Here is a 22,234-nt window from a genome sequence, read left to right as displayed (position 1 = left end):
TGATCATTTTGTGAATGTGCCCATTTGGATAAAACTTGCTATTCATAGTGTCCTTTCTTTGATGAGAGTGATATGTGACCAATATTACATGGCTTACCGTTTTTCTCCCTAGGTATTAAGTTAACCCTTTCAGCACTGCTGGATGGCAAGAATATTAATGCTGGTGGACATAAACTCGGTCTTGGATTCGAATTTGAAGCATAATCCCGGAAATAGGGAAAAACCTACAATCAGTATATCCCAAATATTTTCCAGTGTAGCGACCCGAAGAATCTGCTGTTCAATTTTTTGTTGAGCCATGTGTCCAAACAATGTTGTAAAATCAAATTGTGTTCTCCAGATATGATCCTTTGAAGAACAGAATGCATTATCAAAACATGTCACTATGACTATTTATTGTATCCCTTAGACACTTAAAATTCACCTGTACATGTCTTTTCTCCCCCCCCCCCCCCGGTGAAAACTGGTTGTATGTGGCGTAAAAACAAATGACACACTTTATTACTGTTGGTTGAAATAGTGGTTCCCTGACCCATGCAACAGCTGAAAAGGTTGATGCGACACAGCCATACGGAGAGATTTGTATGTTTCCAGCTGGTATTTGTGATGGTTAGGCTAAATAGAAAGTTTTAAAAAAACAGACACACACACACAAAAGAAATTTAGTGTACAGTCTTTTTGAAAATTTGCCTGTTGTGCAGTTCTTAGCTTGAAATAAATATTGTCTTCCATGTTCTGGGCCTGAAGTTAAAGGAAATTATGTAGCCTAATTTGACCGGTTTTATCAGCCCTTGAATCGAGACATATTTAACATTACTTTGTGGTTATCTTGCTGAAGTCGCCAAAAAAAAAGCACTACGACAGTTGACGTTCAGTATGCAAGGAAATGGTGGGAGGTCCATCTACAGGTATCAGCCATATTAATTTAGCTTGAATATGCCTTTTAATTTCCTGGCTCTTTTAAGCGGTCTAAAATTTCCTCACTCCTGTAAAGTAGAGTGGGCAGCACTGACCTTCACTCCCCAATCTACTCTAAGAAAACAGTGTCAGAGCAAAGCCAATGTAGGTGCCATCTTGGGCACTTACCAGGGTAGGGCAGAAGGTGGAGCAGGAATAACAACACAGATAAGCCAGTCAGTGATAAGCCAGAGACACTGGCACATCAACTTATTACTGTGCTAATCAACCTCTTTTACAAGGGCCAATATTGATTATCTCTGTATTGAGGGGAATATTTCTGACCGTTCAAAGGACTTGTGTCAAGTATTTAAAGGCAAAGACTGTGGAAATTCCCAATATGGAGACTCCTGGCCTTGCCCCATCTGATTTCCGATGTCATGTTTGGGGTGACATACTCAGTTTGATGCACGAGGAGTCCCTGTAAGCAGTTTCAGCTCTATATAATGTGCATCACAGAATAGTGATTTTGGTCCCTGTATATCTTTTGGTTAAATAGACTTTCTTGCTCCAAAGAAACACAGGTCATTGTAATCTGGTGTTATCATTAGAAATTATCTGATGCTTTATTTGTAGTTAAAATATTTACGATATGCAAATAATTTTTTAACAGACATGAAAATGTGGAACAATTGAATTCACATTCATGTGCATCTGCGTTGCATTTTAGCAGAAGCAATTCTTTTAAAAAGGGGTACTTTTTAAAACAAAGTCTTACTTTTGTTGCCTATGTCATTAATGCAACATTTGCGCTGGTCACTCCAATATGCTACATCTCTCCCCACTCCTCACAAAGGTGTACACTTTTACAATTTACTACATTTTCTTCTGTGACATCTTCATGCGCTTAAGTGTTGATATCTTTGAATTCATTATTTGGGGTCTGCAAGAAGCTATTAGATATGCCAAAATAGTTTTTGCACATGGCTGACCGAAACTATTGAGAAACATTTCAAATGTTTTTCAAATTAAGGTGTCATGGATAGTTCAAAAGTAATTTTCTTTGGAATGGGCAGGTTAAATTTTAAGTTTGCTTTGATGTACATCAACTTAATTTCTTTCATTCAGCATTTTGTTTTTGAAAAAAAGCTCTTAGAATTCACAAAGTGAAACCATTTAAAAAAACATGCAGTCTTTGTATGGAAAAATATTTTCAGTTACTGCACCATTCCCATTATAATGTATAATGTTGAGAACTTGAATAACTCTGATTCTTTGCCTAAAGTCTTATCTTTTCATTTTCTATTGGTATGATTGTGATAATTTGCTTTGCAGTTCTGCCGTGGTGTAAAACCAAAATGTTTTGTTTAGCTTGGCACCTTGAAGTGCAAATGATGTGATACTGAACATCCTTTCTCCCCAGTAAGTAAAGGCAATTCTCCATAAGGTACCTGATGATAGATTAAATATTTCAATTGATTTGCATATTTAGCTTATTGCATACTTTATTTTTCCATGAGTAAATTAATGACCTTTAACCATACTTTACTTTCAGAATCGTCTGTGTACAGGCTCTTAGTGATGCTTTCCCACTGTACTGTTGTTAAGAATTCCAAATAATGTTTTTTAAAAAAAAGTAAAGTGATGCCGTTACAATAAATCTGAAATAAAATAGAAAATGCTGCAAACACTCACCAGTTTAAATAGTCTGGGAAAGGAGGACGATCGCGTTCATGCTTGAGATATATGATCGTTTGACAAAGCCTGTTCAGATGCTGCCTGCCCTGTTAAGTGTTTTCAGCATTTTCTTTAATTCAAAATAACAATGTTATCATAATCCTATTTAAGATAACATGGGTGTAAATGTAGAATTTTATAAATTGGAAAGATAATGTCAGTTTTGAATATTTTTGGTTAGCGTTCAGGAGATCATAATGTCCACGTTTATTCTTTTCCACAATTAGGCTGTTCGATTTTATGGCTTGACCTAAAGAAATTCAGTAATTGCCCCAAAAGGTGACTTTTTATGCTTTTTCTCACAAATCCTTAAATACAAATTCCTAAACCTAAATTGTTTTCTTCCCGTCTCTTGCTTGCCATGATTCATGGCATGTGGTACATGCGCCTCCCTTTTGCAAGATTACAGTTCCAGTTCATTGCCCATAGTTGTATTGGGCAGATATTTTTTTTCCCTTGTAACTTCCTAACTAAATCCAACATTTTCTCTCAAAATATATTATTTATTTTTGTTCCTGAAAAACACGGTTGCTCATAGCTCATTTCAGCAATTTTATACCTGAAATTCAGTTTAAAAAAAGTCAATCTACAGTGTAATGTAAGAGAACCTCTCATATTTTATTGGTCTTCTGTCCCTGCCTTCCCAGATCTCCAAGTGAAGTCGTACAGCATTGTACTTGGCACACCTTTTGTTGTTGTTTCGGTACTTTACCTGTGCATCTTAATTCTTGTTCCTTAAAGTCTATCTAATGAGTCAGAGTGTAGTTGCACTTCACTGTGACAGGTCCAAACCTGATTTGATCCGCAAGTAGGTGAGGTTCTCTATTTACCTTGTTCTGATTTGTTTAGTTGATTTCACTTCAATCTTGCAACAAAACCTATTTTTATGGTGAATTGTATATTACAGTACAGTGTTATACCCAACACTGCTATGTGTTTACTTTCTGTGGGAGTTATGCAGTGTTTGACTATGGTACCTCTGGAAACCTCTGCATAAATATTGGCTCCTCGGTCAATACCAGTTGCAGACCACTCGGATATCTGCCCTTGTCACACAATCAATTGTGTAAAAGCCATGAGCCATACATTACAAGATTTGGCTGAATTGTCAGCTTCTGTATTGTATGTATTTCATCACAGTTGGCAATTGCAGGATTTGAGGAAAAGTTTTAATTCTAATGCAAAAATACAACTCAAAAGTTGTAATGGGAGTGTTATCTTTGTTACAATTCCTGATGCACAACTGCTAACATATTGAAAATACAATAAATTTTCTTTTGTGTGCAATTGAACTGATTCCTTCTCCCCAAAAATCTTTTTCCTTTACCTCCAATGAACTCATTGATTTGCCTGTGTGTATGTGTTAACCTAGAGAATGGGCTTCAACAAGTTATTTTTTTCACAAGGAATCTAGGTAGTGATTTGGAGCAAGAAATTCAGTTTTTGGTCCTTGGACAAATGGTTCTGCCCCTACTTCAACAGGGTCAAGATCAGCTGTCTGTATGACTTAGTATCACATTCAGGAGCTGCATTGTCTCTCTATCAAAGCCAATAATTATTTTTAAATGAAAAGTCATAGTCATACAGTGCAGAAAGGGCTCTTCGACCCATCAAGTCTGCACCAACAATAACTACCAGTAAAATCGCACAAATCCCATTTTCCAGCTCTTGACACACATCCTTGAATGTTATTAATCATAGAATCCCTACAGTGCAGAAAGAGGCCATTCGGCCCATCGAGTCTGCACCGACCACAATCCCACCCAGGCCCTGCCTCCATATCCCAACATATTTACCCGCTAATCCCTCTAACCTACCGAGGACACTAAGGGGCAATTTTTAGCATGGCCAATCAACCTAACCCACACATCTTTGGACTGTGGGAGGAAACCGGAGCACCCGGAGGAAACCCACGCAGACACGAGGAGAATGTGCAAACTCCACACAGACAGTGACCCAAGCTGGGAATCGAACCCAGGTCCCTGGAGCTGTGCAGCTACAGCGCTAACCACTGTTATGATATTTCAAGTACTCATCCAAATACCTTTTTACGGTTGTAAGGCCTCCACTACCTTCCCAGGCAGTGCATTCCAGATTCTCATCACCTAAGTGAATTTTCTTTTTCCCAAATCCCCTCTGAATCTCCTGCCCTGCACTCTAAGACAATGCCACCTTGTGATTGACCTGTCAACCAAGGGGAAAAGCTGCTTCCTGTTCATCCTGTCCAAACACCTCAATCTTATACACCTCAACCATGCCTCCCCTAGGCCTTTGCTGCTCTTAAAAAAAACAATCCAAGCCTATCCAGTCTCTCCTTGTAGCCCAAATGCTCCATCCCAGGTAAGACCCTAGTGAATCCCCTCTCTACTTCCTTTGGTGCAATCACATCATTCCTATAGCGAGGTGACCAGAACTGCACATAGTACTCCAGGTGTGGCCTCACCAACACTCTGTACAGCTCCAACATAGCCTCCATGCTCTGATATACTCAATACTACAACTGATAAAGGCAAGTGTCCAAAATGCCGCCTTAACTAACCTATTCACCTGCTCTGCTGCCTTCATGGATCTATGAATAAGTACCTTAAGATCCATCTGTTCCTCTGAGCTTCCTAGTGTACTGCTATTCATTTAAATACTCCCAAAGTTCACCTCACACTTATCAGGGCTAAATACCATCTGCCACTGTTCTGCCCATCTGACTAATTCTTCTTTCTGTAACCTACGACCATCTTCTACGCTATTATCCATCCTAGCAGTTTTGGTGTCATCTGCAAAATTAACATTCCTCCCAGATTCGCATCTATATCATTTATGTTATATATTAAATGATATTGATGAGAATACAATAAGGAACCCAGCACTGATCCTTGTGGTACACCTTCTGGACACTGGCCTCCAGCCTTCTACCACCACCCTTTGTCCTATTGCGAAGGTAGTTTCAGATCCATCTATCCATGTTTCCCCGAGTTTCATGTGCGTCTACCTTCTCAGTCTCCCATGTGGGATCTTGTTAAAGGCTTTGCAAAAATCCTTATAAACTACATTAACTGCATTTCCCTCATCCGCACACTCACTTTTTCGAAAAATTCTATCAAATTTGTTTGGCATGACCTCCTGACAAAGCCATGCTGTTATTGTTATTCCTTTTGCTAGTTTTAAAAATCATTATTTCACTGCTTGTTTTCAAATTCCTTGATGGCCTTGTTCCTCCCCATCTTTGTAATCTCTTGCAGCTTGCCTAGATCTCCGTAATTCACTAAATCTGACATCTTGTATGTCCTTAACTTTTCATTTCTGAATGACTGCTATGAGGTATATTGCCTCTGCCCTAAACACACAAATTCCCCCTCTCTGAAATGTTTCTTAACAGCTAACTGTTCAACCAAGATTTTGGCCACTTGTCCCATGATGTAGTGTAGTGCTGTGCTGTTTTGTTAATGTTCCTGTGAACTGCCTTCAGAAGTTTTACAACTTTTAACATGTTACATAAATGCAAGTTGTTATTTGGACACAACTTGTGACAGAGAGACTTGAGCTATTTTATAAATAGTGCTGAAACATTGCCCCCTCACTTGCAAATATACCATGCTACCAATTGTTATACACTTCTTGATGCTGACGGAGAAAAAGGATTTACTGGTCAGTTTTTCATGAAGATGACGTCTCTTCAAAGGTTTAGAAGATGCAGGTTCAAATCATAATCTGAAATATTGATATGGTAATCGAAACATTAGATTGTTAATCTAATGTTTTGTTAATCGTGAAAGAAATTTGAGCACAAGCTTCAAACCACAAAGGAATATGGTCTTGAAACTAGCAACCTGCTATGAAATGCAATGATTTTGAGAAAATTGAAGGGTATTTTTTTATTTCTGTGGAGGGGACACTGCTTTTAGTGAAGGATTAAAAGAGAAAGCAGTTTTGCAATTTATTTTTCTCTTCTCTTTTAATGTTAATTACTTGTAAAGATAAAGTTCCATATTGGAGATTGCTCTCAAGTACCTGGCCCAAGTGCCATTATTTTTGCGAAAATCAACGTCAGCAGGCCATTTTAATGCAGAGGACATCCCAAACACGCAGAGAAACACTGGATAATCAGTTCACTGGAACTCCCGTCACCAATGGGAAGGTGCCAGCGAGCATACCCACTCGGCTTCAACTGCATTTGCCGGCGCATGCAAGGTTTCTCCTGCGAGTGACGTTTTTAATGCAGTAACTACATTCTATTATGGGGATGAACCTTGAAGAGATTCTCTCTTTAATGCAGTTTTATTTTGCTTCGTTCTAGCATTTTGGCTGGAGTTGTAAAAGGTCATTTGTTTGGCAAAGTAAATGTTTCTGTCCTGTTCTGCCCTAACTGGAATGAGAAATTTTGTGGTTTAATTGCCATTTGGGATTTCAAATTTTTGAAGTAATTGTTGAACAGGTGTCTAATTTTACCCTTACACCTTTTTTCATCCTGCTTATTTGACTTTAATGTATTATGTTCTTAGAATTACAATGGAGCTAGTTCAACAAGCATTCCAACAATGTACACAGGTAACTGAATTGTGAAAATGGAAAGGTCTTAGCATTCTTTTAGAAAACATTTTTGAGGTCAGGAGACAAAAATCATTACTACCCTGCTAGGGACCGTTTGAGAGCCCCCCTGCTTTGTCCTTCAATGGGGCCCAACCAGTCTTCATCTACAACCACCCTCATCTGCCTGGCTGTAGAGATAGAAACGTAGAAAATAGAGGCAGGAATAGGCCATTCGGCCCTTTGAACCCTCTCGCTCTGCCATTCATTTTGATCATGGCTGATCATCAAAATCAAGGGGCGGCAAGGTGGCGCAGTGGTTAGCACTGCTGCCTCACAGCGCCAGGGACCCCGGGTTCAATTCCGGCCTCGGGTCACTGTCTGTGTGGAGACTGCACGTTCTCCCCTGTCTGCGTGGCTTTCCTCCACAGTCCAAAGATGTGTGTGTTAGGTTGATTGGCCATGCTAAATTAACCCTAGTGTCAAAGGGATTAGCAGGGTAAATATGAGGGGCTATGGGGATAGGGCCTGGGTGGAATTGTAGTCGGTGCAGGCTCAATGGGCCGAATGGCCTCCTCCTGCACTGGAGGGTTTCCATATCCCCCCCCCAGCCGCCCGCCACCCCTTGATCCCTAAGAGCTATATCTGATTGATTTTTAAAATCACACAATGTTTTGGCCTCAACTACTTTCTGTGGTAGTGAATTCCACAGATTCACCACTCTCTGGGTGAAGAAATGTCTCCTCGCCTCAGTCCTAAAAGGTCTCAAACTCAAACTATGACCCCTGGTTCTGGATTCTCCCCACCATAGGGTAGATTCAGAAAGAATGTTCCCAGTCTAATTCTGTTAAAGTTTCTGAGATTGCTTCTCACTCTTAACTCCAGTGAATATAATTCTAACTGATTTAGTCTCTCCTCATATGACAGTCCTGCCATCCCAGGAATCAGCCTAGTAAACCTTTGCTGTATTCCCTCTATAGCAAGGACATCCTTCCTCAGATAAGAATACCAAAACTGCACACAATACTCCAGGTGTGGTCTCACCAAGGCCTCTGCAATTGCAGCAAAAATCCCTATGCCTATACTCAAATCTTCTCGCGTCAAAGACCAACATACCATTTGCCTTATCTACTGCCTGCTGTACCTGCGCACTTTCAGCAACTAAGTAACAAGGATACCAAGATCTTGCTGAGTAACCACCTCTCTCCATTTAAATCCAAACAAATATTCTATACTCATTGGAATTCAGAAGAATGAGGGAAGATCTTATAGAAACATATAGGATTATGAAGGGAATAGATAAGATAGAAGCAGGGAAGTTATTTCCACTGGCAGGTGAAACTAGAACTAGGGGGCATAGCTTCAAAATAAGGGGAAGCAGATTTAGGACTGAGTGGAGGAGGAACTTCTTCACACAAAGGGTTGTGAATCTGTGGAATTCCCTGCCCAGTGAAGCAGTTGAGGCTACCTCATTGAATGTTTTTAAGGCAAGGAAAGATAAATTTTTGAACAGTAAAGGAATTGAGGGTTATGGTGAGCGGGCGGGTAAGTGGAGCTGGGTCCACGAAAAGATCAGCCATGATCGGCGGCACGGTAGCACAGTGGTTAGCACTGCTGCTTCACAGCTCCAGGGTCCTGGGTTCGATTCCCGGCTCGGGTCACTGTCTGTGTGGAGTTTGCACATTCTCCTCGTGTCTGCGTGGGTTTCCTCCGGGTGCTCCGGTTTCCTCCCACAGTCCAAAGATGTGCAGGTTAGGTTGATGGGCCAGGTTAAAAAAATTGCCCCTTAAGAGTCCTGGGATGCGTAGGTTAGAGGGATTAGCAGGTAAAATATGTGGGGGTAGGGCCTGGGTGGGATTGTGGTCGGTGCAGACTCGATGGGCCGAACGGCCTCTTTCTGCACTGTAGGGTTTCTATGATTTCTATGATCTTATTGAATGGCAGAGCAGGCTTGAGGGGCCAGATGGCCTATCCTGCTCCTAGTTCTTATGTTCTTAAATAATAATCTGCCTTCCTATTTTTGACTCCGAAGTGGATAATCTCACATTTGTCCACATTATATTGCATCTGCCATGCATTTTCACTCACTCAGCCTGTCTAAATCACAGTGAAGCTTCTCTGCATCCAACTTTATCATCTATAAATTTGGAGATAATACATTTAGTTCTCATCCAAATCATTTATATAATGTAAACAGTTGGAGTCCTAGCACAAATCCTTGCAGTCCCCACTAGTCACTGCCTGCCTATTCCAACTCCTTGCTTCCTGTCTGCTATGATGTGGAGATGCTGGCATTGGACTGGGGTAAACCCAGTGCCGGCTCCAAGTGGAGAGGATCTCCAAGAAGATCTCGCATATCGACACAGACATCAAACTCCTGTCTGCTAACCAGCTTTTATCCATCTCAAGGCACTACCCCCCAATCCTGTGCACTTTAACTTGATTCAATATCCTCAAGCTTCGCAGAAGTACTGGGTGCAATCAACTGCATCTTGTGACTTTGCAGCCTTCGTGGCAGTAGCCCCTAATGTTTATCAACCGTAAGAGGTTTCATTCCATCAACTGGTGTGCGACCATTGGAAAGACATAATGCATATTTGTGGCACATACCTTGGGAATTCCCAATACTCATACATCCTGGTGTCACTCCCAGGTGTCTTGGATATTTGAAGGGCCTGAGCATCAATTGGGATGGCTACTTGCGGATAAGGGAACCCACTGAAATGACACCTTTGAATCGGCCTTTAAATGCTTAAACAAGCAGACCATTGGCATTCTGAAGACCCGCTTCCGATATTTGGATTGCTTTGGGGTACCACAGTAAACTCCAAATAGGGTCTCCCGCCTCTTTGTTGCACCCTTCACAATGTGACATTGCAAAGGGGAGATCGCTTACCAGATGAAAAGGTGGCAGAGGATGAGATGCAGGAAGGCCAGGAATCTGAAGAGGTGATGAGGGTTAGCTTGCAATCGAAGAAGCAAGAGCCCTGGAGATCTGGGATTGAATCCCACCATGGCAGATGGTGACATTTGAATTCCATAAAAATCTGGAATTAAAAAGCCTAATGATGACCGTGAAACCATTGTCGATTGTTGTATAAACCCATCTGATAGGGTTAGGAAAATTAAGAAATATCGAAATCACTTTTGGGTCAAGGGTGTACAACACAAGATAAATATTGCACTTTCGTTAATACATTTGATATTTATGTGAATGGTTTGGTCAATGGAAGGTGTGATTTATGTACATACGAATCTTCTTAGCCCGAAATGCAGCCACAGTCTCACAGATTGATTGTGCTCGTCTCCCCTCCCCCCCCCCCCCCCCCCCAAACGATCTGATTGCAGGCAGAGTGCGCAGCAGCCCCTTTCCTCTCCAATCCGGTCCGATCAGGCTGCCCCTTCAGGCTTTGCCCCCATAAACTCCATCCCTGTAGGCTTGCCCCCTGGCACTGCCCAGTGGGCATTACCAAGGTGCCAGGCTGGCACTGCCCGAGGGGCACTCCCCCTTTCCCTCGGCCTTCCTGGGGGGCCTCAATGGCCTCCAGTTCTACTGGCAAGGCCAACACAACTGTTCCCTGTTCATGGGGAGCAAGTGTTTTCCTTGTCGGAGAGAACCCCTCCTGGCAAGGCCATAAACACAAGTAAGACTGGATGATTGAGTGCCGGGCTCACGAATGTTATGTAAATCAACATAAATTTAAATAATTTATTCAGCCTCTCACCCATTTCCGGCGAGAGGTTGACCTCACCGGAAATCCGATTCTCGTAAGATCACAATCAGTTGTGATCCTGATTTCTCAGCTCTCGTGCGATTTTACCGGTTCACTCTGCCTATCGATGGGTGGGGCAAGCCAGTAAAATCCTAGCCAGTGTTCAATCACTATCTGTTCAAGGCATAGCAACAGTCACTGTCCAATCAATTCCCATGTTTATTCCATAGCTGCACATCTTGTTTTTTTCAATCATAGAACCCTTACAGTGCAGAAGGAGTCCATTCAGCCTATCAAATCTGTAACTCCCACAATCCCACACAAGCCCTACGGCCATAACCCCACATACTTACCCTGCTAATCCCCTTGACACTAGGGGTAATACAGCATGCCAATCCACCTAACCTGCACATCTTTGGACTGTGGGAGGAAACCCATGCAGACACGGGGAGAACATGCAAATTCCACACACACACTGATCAAGGCCGGAATTGAACCTGGGTCCCTGGCGTTGTGAGGCACTAGTGCTAACAACTATGCTACCATGCTGTCCTTTGCTGTTCCCACAGTCCTTAGCCTGATACAGAGTTAGCCCTTTTAACCATCAGGCTTTGCTGATGTCTTCACTTTATTGGTGCATTTATGAATACACATCAGGCTACAGGTTCCTCCTTTGAGGTGGTCTGGGGCTGGGACTTACGTTGGCCCTCTTCCTGTGTCTAATCTGCTGGTGCCTATAAAAGAGAGAAGATAGTTTTTGTTCATAAACAGGCATTACACAAGATTGCATGTCACTCACTGTGAATGTCAAGATGTAGTAAATTGTGGAGGTGTCATTCATACTAGCTTGCTGGGACAAGCCAGTCCCCTCTTCTCCACAGGAGTGAACTCTGTCCTCCCCAGACATTTCAGCAGCTCCTCAAATCTGATGAGGGGTACATTGTTGATTGTCCCTCTTCCAGTCTGGGATATTTTCCTCCCGCTGTGGGCCAGCCTCGACTGCCTGAAGACAAAAGAAAGGGAAGTGATGAGAAGGGATGGAACAGAGGTTGGGAAACCTGCATGCCCCACGTATGGTGAACTGTCCCCAGAAAGGGTTGAGGATAGAATGTGTGCAGCATGATAAGTGAGATGGTGGTGATAATGTTTTGGTAAGACAAGCAGTGGTGATATATATTCAATGCTAATAGAGTCATTGAGTTTTACAACATGGAAAGAGGACCTTCGGCCCAATGTGTCCGCACTGACCATCAAGCACCTATCTATTCTAATCCCATTTTCCAGCATTTGGTCCATAGCCTTGTATGCTACGACATTTCTAAATATTTCTGAAATGCTGCGAGGGTTCCCATCTCTACCATTCTTTCTACAGGTGCTCCCAGGCATCCTGAGGATTTCCAGCAGCTGCAGTATTTTGTATTTGTATTTGTGCTAGCCAATTCTATTAAACATTCCATATGCAACACAAAATGACCACAATTTGGCATTGTTGACAATCTCCCACTTAAAAACAGACTGTCTAATTATTATTTTGGATGTGCTTGACAGCCTTATCTTGAAGGAAAAATATTGGGAGTCTTCAGAATATTTGGCAAATCTCTCTTGAAGGGGTCAGTGAACACTGTCCATCAGATTAATTACACTCTAGTGATATGACTATGCAGTTTATGCCATCGCCTTGTATGTTTCCAAACTCATTGTTTAAAAATACTTTCTCATTGAAGCGTGTGGAAGTTTTATCAGTTAAATGCAATACATTTCTTTATAAAGAACATTTAATAAAAATAAATTAAATACTGCATATTTTATCTTAAAATGCTGAAATCGAAATTTAGCAGTTTGAAATTCCCTCCTAAATGTTTAGTCCCTGTACAATACCAGACATTTTAAATTTGTTGGCTGGATTGTCTTTCTAAGAAAGACTTGATTGTAGTTTTATTTTCTCACCAGTGTGATGTAAGTTTTTTAAAAATATTGTATATTGTTTAATAAGATCGATTTTGACAAGGTGGATGTTAAAGTTTATTTATTAGTCACAAGTAAGGCTTACATTAACACTGCAATGAAGTTACTGTGAAATTCCCTTAGTCGTTACACTACGGCGCCTGTTCGGGTCAGTGCACCTAACCAGCACATCTTTCAGACTGTGGAAGGAAACAGGAGCACCTGGAGGAAACCCATGCAGACACGGGGAGAACGTGCAAACTCCACACAGACAGTGACCGGAAATTGGACCCGGGTCCCTGGTGCTGTGAGGCAGCAGTGCTAACCACTATGCCACCATGCCACCCTGGAAAAGATGTTTCCTAATTCTGGCTTCACTCAAGAGGAGGCACAGTTTTAAAATTAGGAGTTGCCCTTTCAGGACAGAGATGAGAATTTTTTTCTCTTAAGTGTTGTGTGACTTTGGAACTCCCTGCCTCAGAAGGTGGTGGAGGCAGGGTCTTTGGACATTTTAAAGGTGCAGGTAGATAGATTATTGTTCGGCTCAGGAGTCAAAGCTTATTGGGGATAAATGGGAACGCAGAATTCAGAATTCAAGCAGATCAGCCATTGAATGGAAAACCAGGCTCGAGGGGCCAAATGGCCTCCTACTGTTTCTATTTTGGATGTTTGCATATGTATCTTGTAAATATTTTATAAATCATTGCAAGACCTTAAATATATACAGCTTAGAAAGGAGTTAAAGTATTGAAGTATGAGGTAGAGCATGAATGTGATACACAGATTGACGCCATGACACTTCAACACATGGGAATTTCGCTGGATTTTATAGTAGTGTTGTGACTGTAAGAAGTATTCTATTTGTCTGTTTATAATTCAGTTAAGAGTACTTTTTGCCTGATAACCATGTTCTGTTATCCTCAGGTGGGAAACGATTCTTAATATTGTCAACATTATCTCATCATATACATTTTTTATGGACTTTTGCCCATTCACAATGTGGCTTGGTAATTTGCTACTCCAATTTCCATAATGTATTGTGCTTCTTAACACTGTCAGCTGCAAACTCATGTTTAAATGCAGGACTTATATTCAGAACTTGCTCTCCCAGGTTGAAATAATGAGTTCTCCCAGGATTTTCCTCATTGAAGATAATTTATTTCTCTGATTTTGTGTTTATTTTAGCGATCACAGTTGCAGATGCATAAAACACAGCCGCCCCATTTAGTTAGAATATATTGCAAAGTAAACAAAGGATGAGTGCATGTCAAATGCTAAGTTTTGATTGGTCCACTATACATAGATGACTTGGGAGTGCTCAGTGCTGCCACTGAGTGTGGAAAATGGAAAAGATCCTGATTTTTTTTTTTCTGAATACAAAAACTGACCTCTAAACAATAACCAGGCCTTAAAAAATATTTCAAATGAACTGAAAATGTGGCATGTTACATTTGCTTGTGTAGTTCATGGAGCAACCATGAAAGCCCACCAATGCCTTTACTTTCTTAGAAGACTAAGGAAATTCAGCATGTGCACTACGACTCTCACCAATTTTTACAGATGCACCATAGAAAGCGTCCTTTCTCGATGTATCACAGCTTGGTATAGCTCCTGCTCTGCCCAAGACTGCAAGAAACAACAAAGGGTTGTGAACGTAGCCCAATCCAACACGCAAACCAGCCTCCCATCCAAAGATTCTGTGTACACTTCCCGCTGCCTCGGAAAAGCAGCCAGCATAATCAAGGACCCCACGCACCCTGGACATTCTCTTTTTCCACCTTCTTCCATCGGGAAAAATACGCAAAAGTCTGAAAACATGTACAACCGACTCAAGAACAGCTTCTTCCCTGCTGCCATCTGACTTGAATGGTTCTATCCTATATTAGGTTGATCTTTCTCTTCACCCTATCTGTAACTGCAACAGTTACCTTTCATTGTGTACACAGAGAAGGAATGTTTTGTCTGTACAACGCGCAAGAAACAATACTTCTCACTGTACCCGATACATGTGACAACAATAAATCAAGTCAAATCAAATCAACCGTGGTTCCCTTCTAATCGTTACATAATATTCTAGAAAGAACTTGAATTTATATTGTGCCTTTCACAACCTTAGAATTGTCAGTGTATCACATCCAATAAAGTACCTTTGAAATGTAAGCACTTCGGAATGTAGGAAACACAGCAGCTGAAAAGTGTTTACAGAAAGACCCACAAACAGCATTGAGATAATGATCGAAAACACTGTTTAAGTGATTGAGGGATAAATATTCATCAGGGCATCAAATAGTGCCAAGTCATCTTGTTGGTCCATTCGAAAAGACTGACAGGGAATTGGAAACACAGCATCTGTGATAATTTAACACTCCCTCAATACTGTATTGAAATATTAGATTATATGCTAAGTGTTTGGAGGGGAACTTGAACAACAAAGATTATATATAGTGGTGTTAACATAATAAAATGTCACAAGGCATTTCATAGCTACATCATGCAGCAAAATCTGACAATGTTACATAAGGAGATAACAGGGCAGATGGGACAGGTAGGTTTTAAAGAGCATCTTAAAGGAGGGAAGAAACAGGGAAGTTTAGGGAGAGAATTCTACAGCTCGGGTCCTTGGCAGCTGTTGCAGCGATTAAAATTGAGGATGCTTAATAGGTCAGAATTGGAGAAGCACAGATATCTCCGAGGGTTGTTGGGCTGGAGGAGATTAGCGACAGGGATGGGCAAGTTCATGGAGCCATATAAAAAGGCTATAGATATTAAAATCATGGCATTGCTTACCTGGGAGTCAGTATAGGTCAGAAAGCATAGGAATGATGGTGAGATGGGACTTGTTGAGCATAACGGCACAGGCAATAGAGTTTTGAATGGTCTAAAATCAACAAGTAGAATGCGAGAGATCAGCTTGAAGAGCTTTGAAATTGTCATGTTTTGATGTAACCAACGCATGGATGAGGGTTTCAGCAGCTCAGGTGCAGGGGCTGGGGTGGAATTAGCTGCTGTTATTGAGGTGGAGATGGGCAGACTTCGGGATGATCTGGAAATTTCAGCTTGGGTTCAGTGTGATATCAGGATTGCAAACAGAACAGTTCAACTTCAGAGAGTCTTGAGGTACTGAGATGAAGTCAGTCGGTAGGGAACAGAGGTTACCAAGGGGACTGAAGATAACGGGCAGGATTTTCTGGCTCCTTCTGCTGCTGCAATCTTCAGTTCCGCCAAAATATTATATATTAAGTTGATCTTTGTCTATAGCCTACTGTAACTATAACATTATGTCCTGCACCCTCTCCTTTCCTTCTCCCCTATGTATTCTATGAATGGTATGTTTTGTCCGCATAGTGCGCAAGAAACAATACTTTTCACTGCATTCCAATGCATGTAACAATAATAAATCAAATCAAAATCAGCAGAGATTTGAATGGCTCAACGAATCTGCCCTGGGGTGCCCGCACGGCTGGGTCAGAAAATTCCGCCAAATAGCTTTGGTGTTCCCAATACTTAATTGGACACAATTACTGTTTATCCAATAATAGGTGTCAGAGAAGCAGTCTGATAATTTGGAGACAGTGGAGGAGTTCGGAGGTGGTGGTGAGGTAGAACTGGTTATCATTAGCTGCCAATAAGGATCACACCTATCTGTTGCATCAAAACAAGCTGCGATGCCCGACTGCGCAGATCCAAGTACTCACGCAGCTACTGCAAACAAGGCAATAAATCCCTGATACACATACCAACCATAGCGAAGAACCTTACTGGACACACCTACACCATTAATACCGCATACTGCTTTCACCATCTCCCAGGCACGAAAAGAAGCAGTCGCTCCAGGAAGTGTGGAAAACCTGCAGGCCTGCAGGCCCCCCCTCCCCTGTTTTCTCCTAGCAAATGTCCAATCTCTGGAAAACAAGCTAGATGAACTTAAAGCCACTTTTCAAAGGGAGCTGAGGGACTGCTGTGTGCTCTGTTTCGCGGAGACGTGGCTCACTCCTGCTTCATCGGGCTGTGCCCTACAACCAGAGGGCATCGTAATCTACCGAATGGACCATACAGCGGCCTCAGGCAAGGCTAGGTGAGGTGGGGTCTGCCTTCTAATCAACACCTCTTGGTGCCTAGACGTAGCAATACTGGCGAGTTTCTGCTCCCCGAATCTAGAATACCTGACACTAAAGTGCCACCTCTACTACCTTCCGTGGGAGTTCAGCTCTGTTATCCTGACAGCAGTTTACATCCCACCCCATGTGGAGGTGAAGACCACGCTGGATGAAATATACCCTACCACAAATAGCCTTGAGACAAAACATCCTTGTTCATTGTGGCCGGGGACTTCAATCAAGCGTGTCCTACCAAGATACCCCCAACACGTCTCCTGTTCCATCAGAGGCCCAAACATTCTAGACCACTGCTACACAAATATCAAACACGCCTACCGCTCCATCGCCTGCCCACACTTTGGACCACAAGGCTGTGCTCCTGCTCCCGGTTTACAAGCACAAACTGAAACGGGAGAATCCATCAAAGAAAGTCGTGCAATGTTGGTGTGAGGAATCGGATGATTTCTTACGGAACTGCTTGGAGTCAGTGGACTGGTCCATATTTAAAAACTCAGTGACCAACATGAATGAGTATGCCACTATAGTAACTGACTTCATTAGTGAGTGTGTAGAAGACTGTGTGCCAAAGAAGCAAATCCGTGAGCTTTCCAACCAGAAGCATGGATGAACAATAATATCCACTGCTCGCTGAAGCCCAGGTCTGAGGCGTTCAAATCAGGTGACACTGGCCTATACAAAAAAGCCAGCCATGATCTACGGAGATCCATCAAAGATGCCAAAAGACAGTACCGGACCAAGCTAGAGTCCCAGGTTAGCCACAAATATTGTCCAGAGGGGCAATTTTTTCACACAGAGGGCGGTGAGTGTCTGGAACAAGCTGCCAGAGGTAGTCGTAGAGGCGGGTACAATTTTGACTTTTAAAAAGCATTCAGACAGTTACATGGATAAGATGGTTTAGAGGGATTTGGGCCAAATGCGAGCAATTGGGACTAGCTTCGGGTTTAAAATAAAAGAACGGCATGGACAAGTTGGGCCGAAGGGCCTGTTTCCATGCTGTAAACCTCTATGACTCTATGACATGGACTGCTCCTGACTATGGCAAAGTCTGCAAGACATAACAGGCTAGAAGATGAAGGCATGTAAAATAGCATCAATGCACCCCTCCCCAATGAGCATAATGCATTCTATGCCTGTTTTGAGCAAGAGGTCAACGAGAGCATGCCCTCCACCCAGGAAGCCTCGGCTGAACCCATATCTGAGGTCACCATCACAGACGTCAGAGCAGCCCTCTTGAAATTAAACCCATGGAAAGCGACTGACCCGGATGAAGTACCCGGATGAGCACTCAGATCCTACACGGACCAGCTGGCAGGGGTATTCGCTGACATCTTTAACCTCTCTTTATAATAATCTGAAGTCCCTATCTTCTTCAAGAGGACGACCATCATGACGGTACCAAAGAAAAGCCAGGCAGCGTGCCTTAATGACTATCGTCTGGTGGCTTTGACATCCATCATTATGAAGTACTTTGAAAGGTTAGTCATGGCACACATCAATTCCAGCCTCTCAGATTGCCTGGATCCACTACAGTTCGTCTATCGCCGCAACAGGTCCACAGCAGATGCTGTCTCCCTGGCCCTACACTCAACCCTGCAACACTGGGATAACAAAGACATTTATGTCAGACTCCTATTTATTGACTACATCTCAGCCTTCAACACTATTATTCCTACAAAACTCATCTTCAATCACCGTGGCCTGGGCCTCGGCTCCTCCCTCTGCCACTAGATCCCAGAATTCCTAACCCACAGGCTGCAATCAGTAAGGATAGGCAACAACACCTCCTCCACAATCATCCTCAACATGAGTGCCTCCCAAGGCTGTGTCCTCAGCCCCTTACTATATTCCTTATACACCTTATGACTGTGTGGCCAAATTCCCCTCCAACTCGATTTTCAAGTTTGCTGATGACATCACTGTAGTGGGTTGGATCTCAAACAATGACGAGACAGAGTATAGGAAAGAGATCGAGAATCTGGTGAACTGGTGCGACAACAATAATTTTTCCCTCAATGTTAGCAAAATGAAGGAGATGGTCTTCAACTTCAGGAAGCATAATGGAGGACACGCCCCTGTCTACATCATTGGAGATAAAGTGGAAATGATGGAGAGCTTCAGGTTTCTAGGTGTCCAGATCACCCACAACGTGTCCTGGTCCCTCCATGCTGACACTATAGCTAAGAAAGCCCGCTGCCAATGCCTCTACTTTCTCAGAAGGCTAAGGAAATTTGGCATGTCCACTATGACTCTCACTAAATTTTACAGATGCACCATAGAAAGCGTTCTTTCTGGTTGTATCACAGCTTGGTATGGCTCCTGCTATATCCAAGACTGCCAAAAACTACAACTGGTTGTGAATGAAGCCCAGTCCATCACACGAACCAGCTGCCCATCCATTGACACTGTCCACACTTCCCGCTGTCTCGGAAAATCAGCCAGCATAATCAAGGACCCCACAGACCCCGGACATTCTCTCTTTCACCTTCTTCCATCAGGAAAAAGATACAAAAGTCTGATGACACATACCAACCAACTCAAGAACAGCTTCTTCTCTGGTGCCATCAGACTTTTGAATGGATCTACCTTGTATTAAGTTGGTCTTTCTCTACACCCTAGCCATGGCTGTAACACTACATTTTGAAATTTCTCCTTTCCTTCCCTATATATGCTTTGTCTGTATAGCATGCAAGAAACAATACTTTTCACTGTATACTAATACATAGGACAATAATAAATCAAATCAAATTAATTTTGCAAAATATAGAATTGTTACAATTTAAAAGGTTAATTGACCTAATTTAGTTTTAGCAAAATGTGAATCCTTTTCATTGCTTACTTGCAAATAAATGCGAAGTGATGCATTTTGGTAGATCTAATGTAAGGGGGAGCGATACAATAAATGGCAGAACCATCAGGAATATAGACACACAGAGGGACCTGGGTGTACAAGTCCACAGATCCTTAAAGGTGGCAGCACAGGTGGAGAGGGTGGTCAAGAAGGCATATGGCATGCTTGCCTTTATTGGACGGGGCATAGAATATAAAAGTTGGCATATGATGTTGCAGCTGTATAGAACGTTGGTTAGGCCACATTTGGAATACTGCGTCCAGTTCTGGTCGCCACACTACCAGAAGGACGTGGAGGCTTTGGAGAGAGTACAGAAAAGGTTTACCAGGATGTTGCCTGGTATTGCCTGGTATTGTCTTAGCTATGAGGAGAGATTGGGTAAACTGGGGATGTTCTCCCTGGAAAGACAGAGGATGAGGGGCGACTTAATAGAGGTGTATAAAATTATGAAGGGTATAGATAGGGTGAACAGTGGGAAGCTTTTTCCCAGGTCAGAGGTGACGAACTCAAGGGGTCACAGGTTCAAGGTGAGGGGGGCAAGGTTCAACACAGATGTCAGGGGGACGTATTTTACACAGAGGGTGGTGGGGGCTTGGAATGCACTGCCAAGCAAGGTGATTGAGGCGGACACGCTGGGATCATTTAAGACTTATCTAGATAGCCACATGAACAGACTGGGAATAGAGGGATACAAACGAATGGTCTAGTTGGGCACATGCACGGCGCAGGCTTGGAGGGCCGAAGGGCCTGTTCCTGTGCTGTGTTGTTCTTTGTTCTTTGCCATGCAAAATTTCAATTTGAGATCAGGCCATTTATATATCACTACTCTGTTCGAATGTTCATTTGTCAATGTTGAGTGAATACTGACATTGGACATTGAAGGGCCGAATGGCCTACTCCTGCTTCTGGTTTCTATGAATCTATATCAACTATTTATTTATTTTTCATTATAAATTATGACAAAAGAAATCTACTTGCTAAATACAATTCTCTGTTTCAACAATTTGATTTGTTTGACACTTCCATATTGTTTACTGAACACTAGATGGCTCTCCAGTATATCTTAGCAATTACACACCATTGTTTTCCTATTGTTTTTGTTATTCCTTGACAGAATTTGCTAGAATGTCTGTAAATACTCATTACCATGCTGAACTGACTGCTTTTCAAATTTAGCACAATCTATCTTTAGTTGTAAATTCAATTTCTCCTTGAAAGCAATACTGGAGGTTTCATTTATTTAAGTTTATTTATATTTATTAGTGTCACAAGTAGGCTTACATTCACACTGCAATGAAGTTACTGTGAAAATCTCCAAGTCGCCACACTCCGGCGCCTGTTCGGGTACACTGAGGGAGAACTTAGAACAGCCAATGTACCTGACCGGCATGTCTTTCAGACTGTGAGAGGAAACGGGAGCACCCGGAGGAAACCCACGTCGACACGGGGAGAACGTGCAGACTCCAGTGACCCAAGCCAGGAATTGAACCTGGGTCTTTAATGCTGTGAGGCAGCAGCGCTAACCACTGTGCCACTGCATTGCCCCGGTGGCACGTGACCACCAGTAGCCCACAGGCCTATCGCTAACCTCCCCTCCAAAGACTCTGGGTAAATGGGACATCTTCAAGTTGTCAGGCTGTGACTGCTGGAGTGCTACAAGGATTGGTGCTGGGGTGTTAGCTACTTACAATTTGTATTAATGACTTGGGTGAAGTGATTCGGAGTGATGTATCTAAGCTTTCAGATGATACAAAGCTGGTGGGAATGTAAGCTGAGTGCAGAATGGTTTGTAAATACTGACACAGGGCGATTTATTGCTCAAATATTTAAACAGTAAACAGCCTTCAATCAGACCCACTCAAAGAAAGAGAAGCAGCCGGGGGAGCAGAGCTGGAACTCCCGGATCCCAATACAGATTCACCCCACAGGGCACAGAGGGGCGGGGCGAGGCAGCGAGGGGGCGGGGCGGAGAGAGAGAGGGGGAGGGGAAAGGTAAGGGTGGGCGGGGCGGAGATGGAGGAATGGGCGGGGCGAGGCGATGTAGCGAAGGGGCGGAGAAACAGGGGGAGGGGCCAAGTAGAGGGAGTGGCGGGCGGATTGGGGGAGGGGGCGGGGCAAGGGAGGAGGCGCGGGTGGGGCAAAACAGCGAGTGGGCGGGGCGGAGTGAAGGGAGGGCGAAGCAAGATTGGAGCGCGCGGGGCGGAGAGAGAAGGGGCGGGGCGGAGACGGTGGAGAGGGCGGAGCAAGGTGGAGAGTGGGCGGGGTGGAGAGAGGTTGGAGGGGGGCCAAGTTGCGGAGGGAGGGCGGGTGGAGATGAAGTGGGCGGGGCCTGGTGGCTGGTCCGCGGGGCAGAGAATGGAAGGGGCGGGGAGTGGGCGGTGCTAGGTAGAGATAGCGCTGGGCGATGGGGAAATGGGCGGAGCAAGGCGGCGACTGGGCGGAGCAGAGGGAATAGG

At 43.1% G+C, this 22,234-nt stretch overlaps 1 protein-coding gene across 1 annotated transcript in view; it reads left to right on the top strand.

The window, feature by feature from the left end:
• The window catches only part of vdac1 (voltage-dependent anion channel 1), a 32,854-nt gene extending 28,928 nt beyond the window's left edge, over positions 1 to 3,926 (top strand). Inside the window, exon 9 of the mRNA XM_078230835.1 lies at positions 113 to 3,926. Coding sequence (XP_078086961.1) covers positions 113 to 204 — 92 coding nt within the window. The 3' untranslated portion in view covers positions 205 to 3,926. The remainder of the gene's footprint in view (positions 1 to 112) is intronic.
• The last annotated feature ends 18,308 nt before the right edge of the window (positions 3,927 to 22,234 follow it).

This window comes from Mustelus asterias, chromosome 16 (assembly GCF_964213995.1).
Source record: "Mustelus asterias chromosome 16, sMusAst1.hap1.1, whole genome shotgun sequence".
NCBI classification, from domain to species: domain Eukaryota; kingdom Metazoa; phylum Chordata; class Chondrichthyes; order Carcharhiniformes; family Triakidae; genus Mustelus; species Mustelus asterias.
The sequence above is the reverse complement of the archived record's forward strand: the minus strand, read 5'-3'. Positions and strand labels throughout refer to the sequence as shown.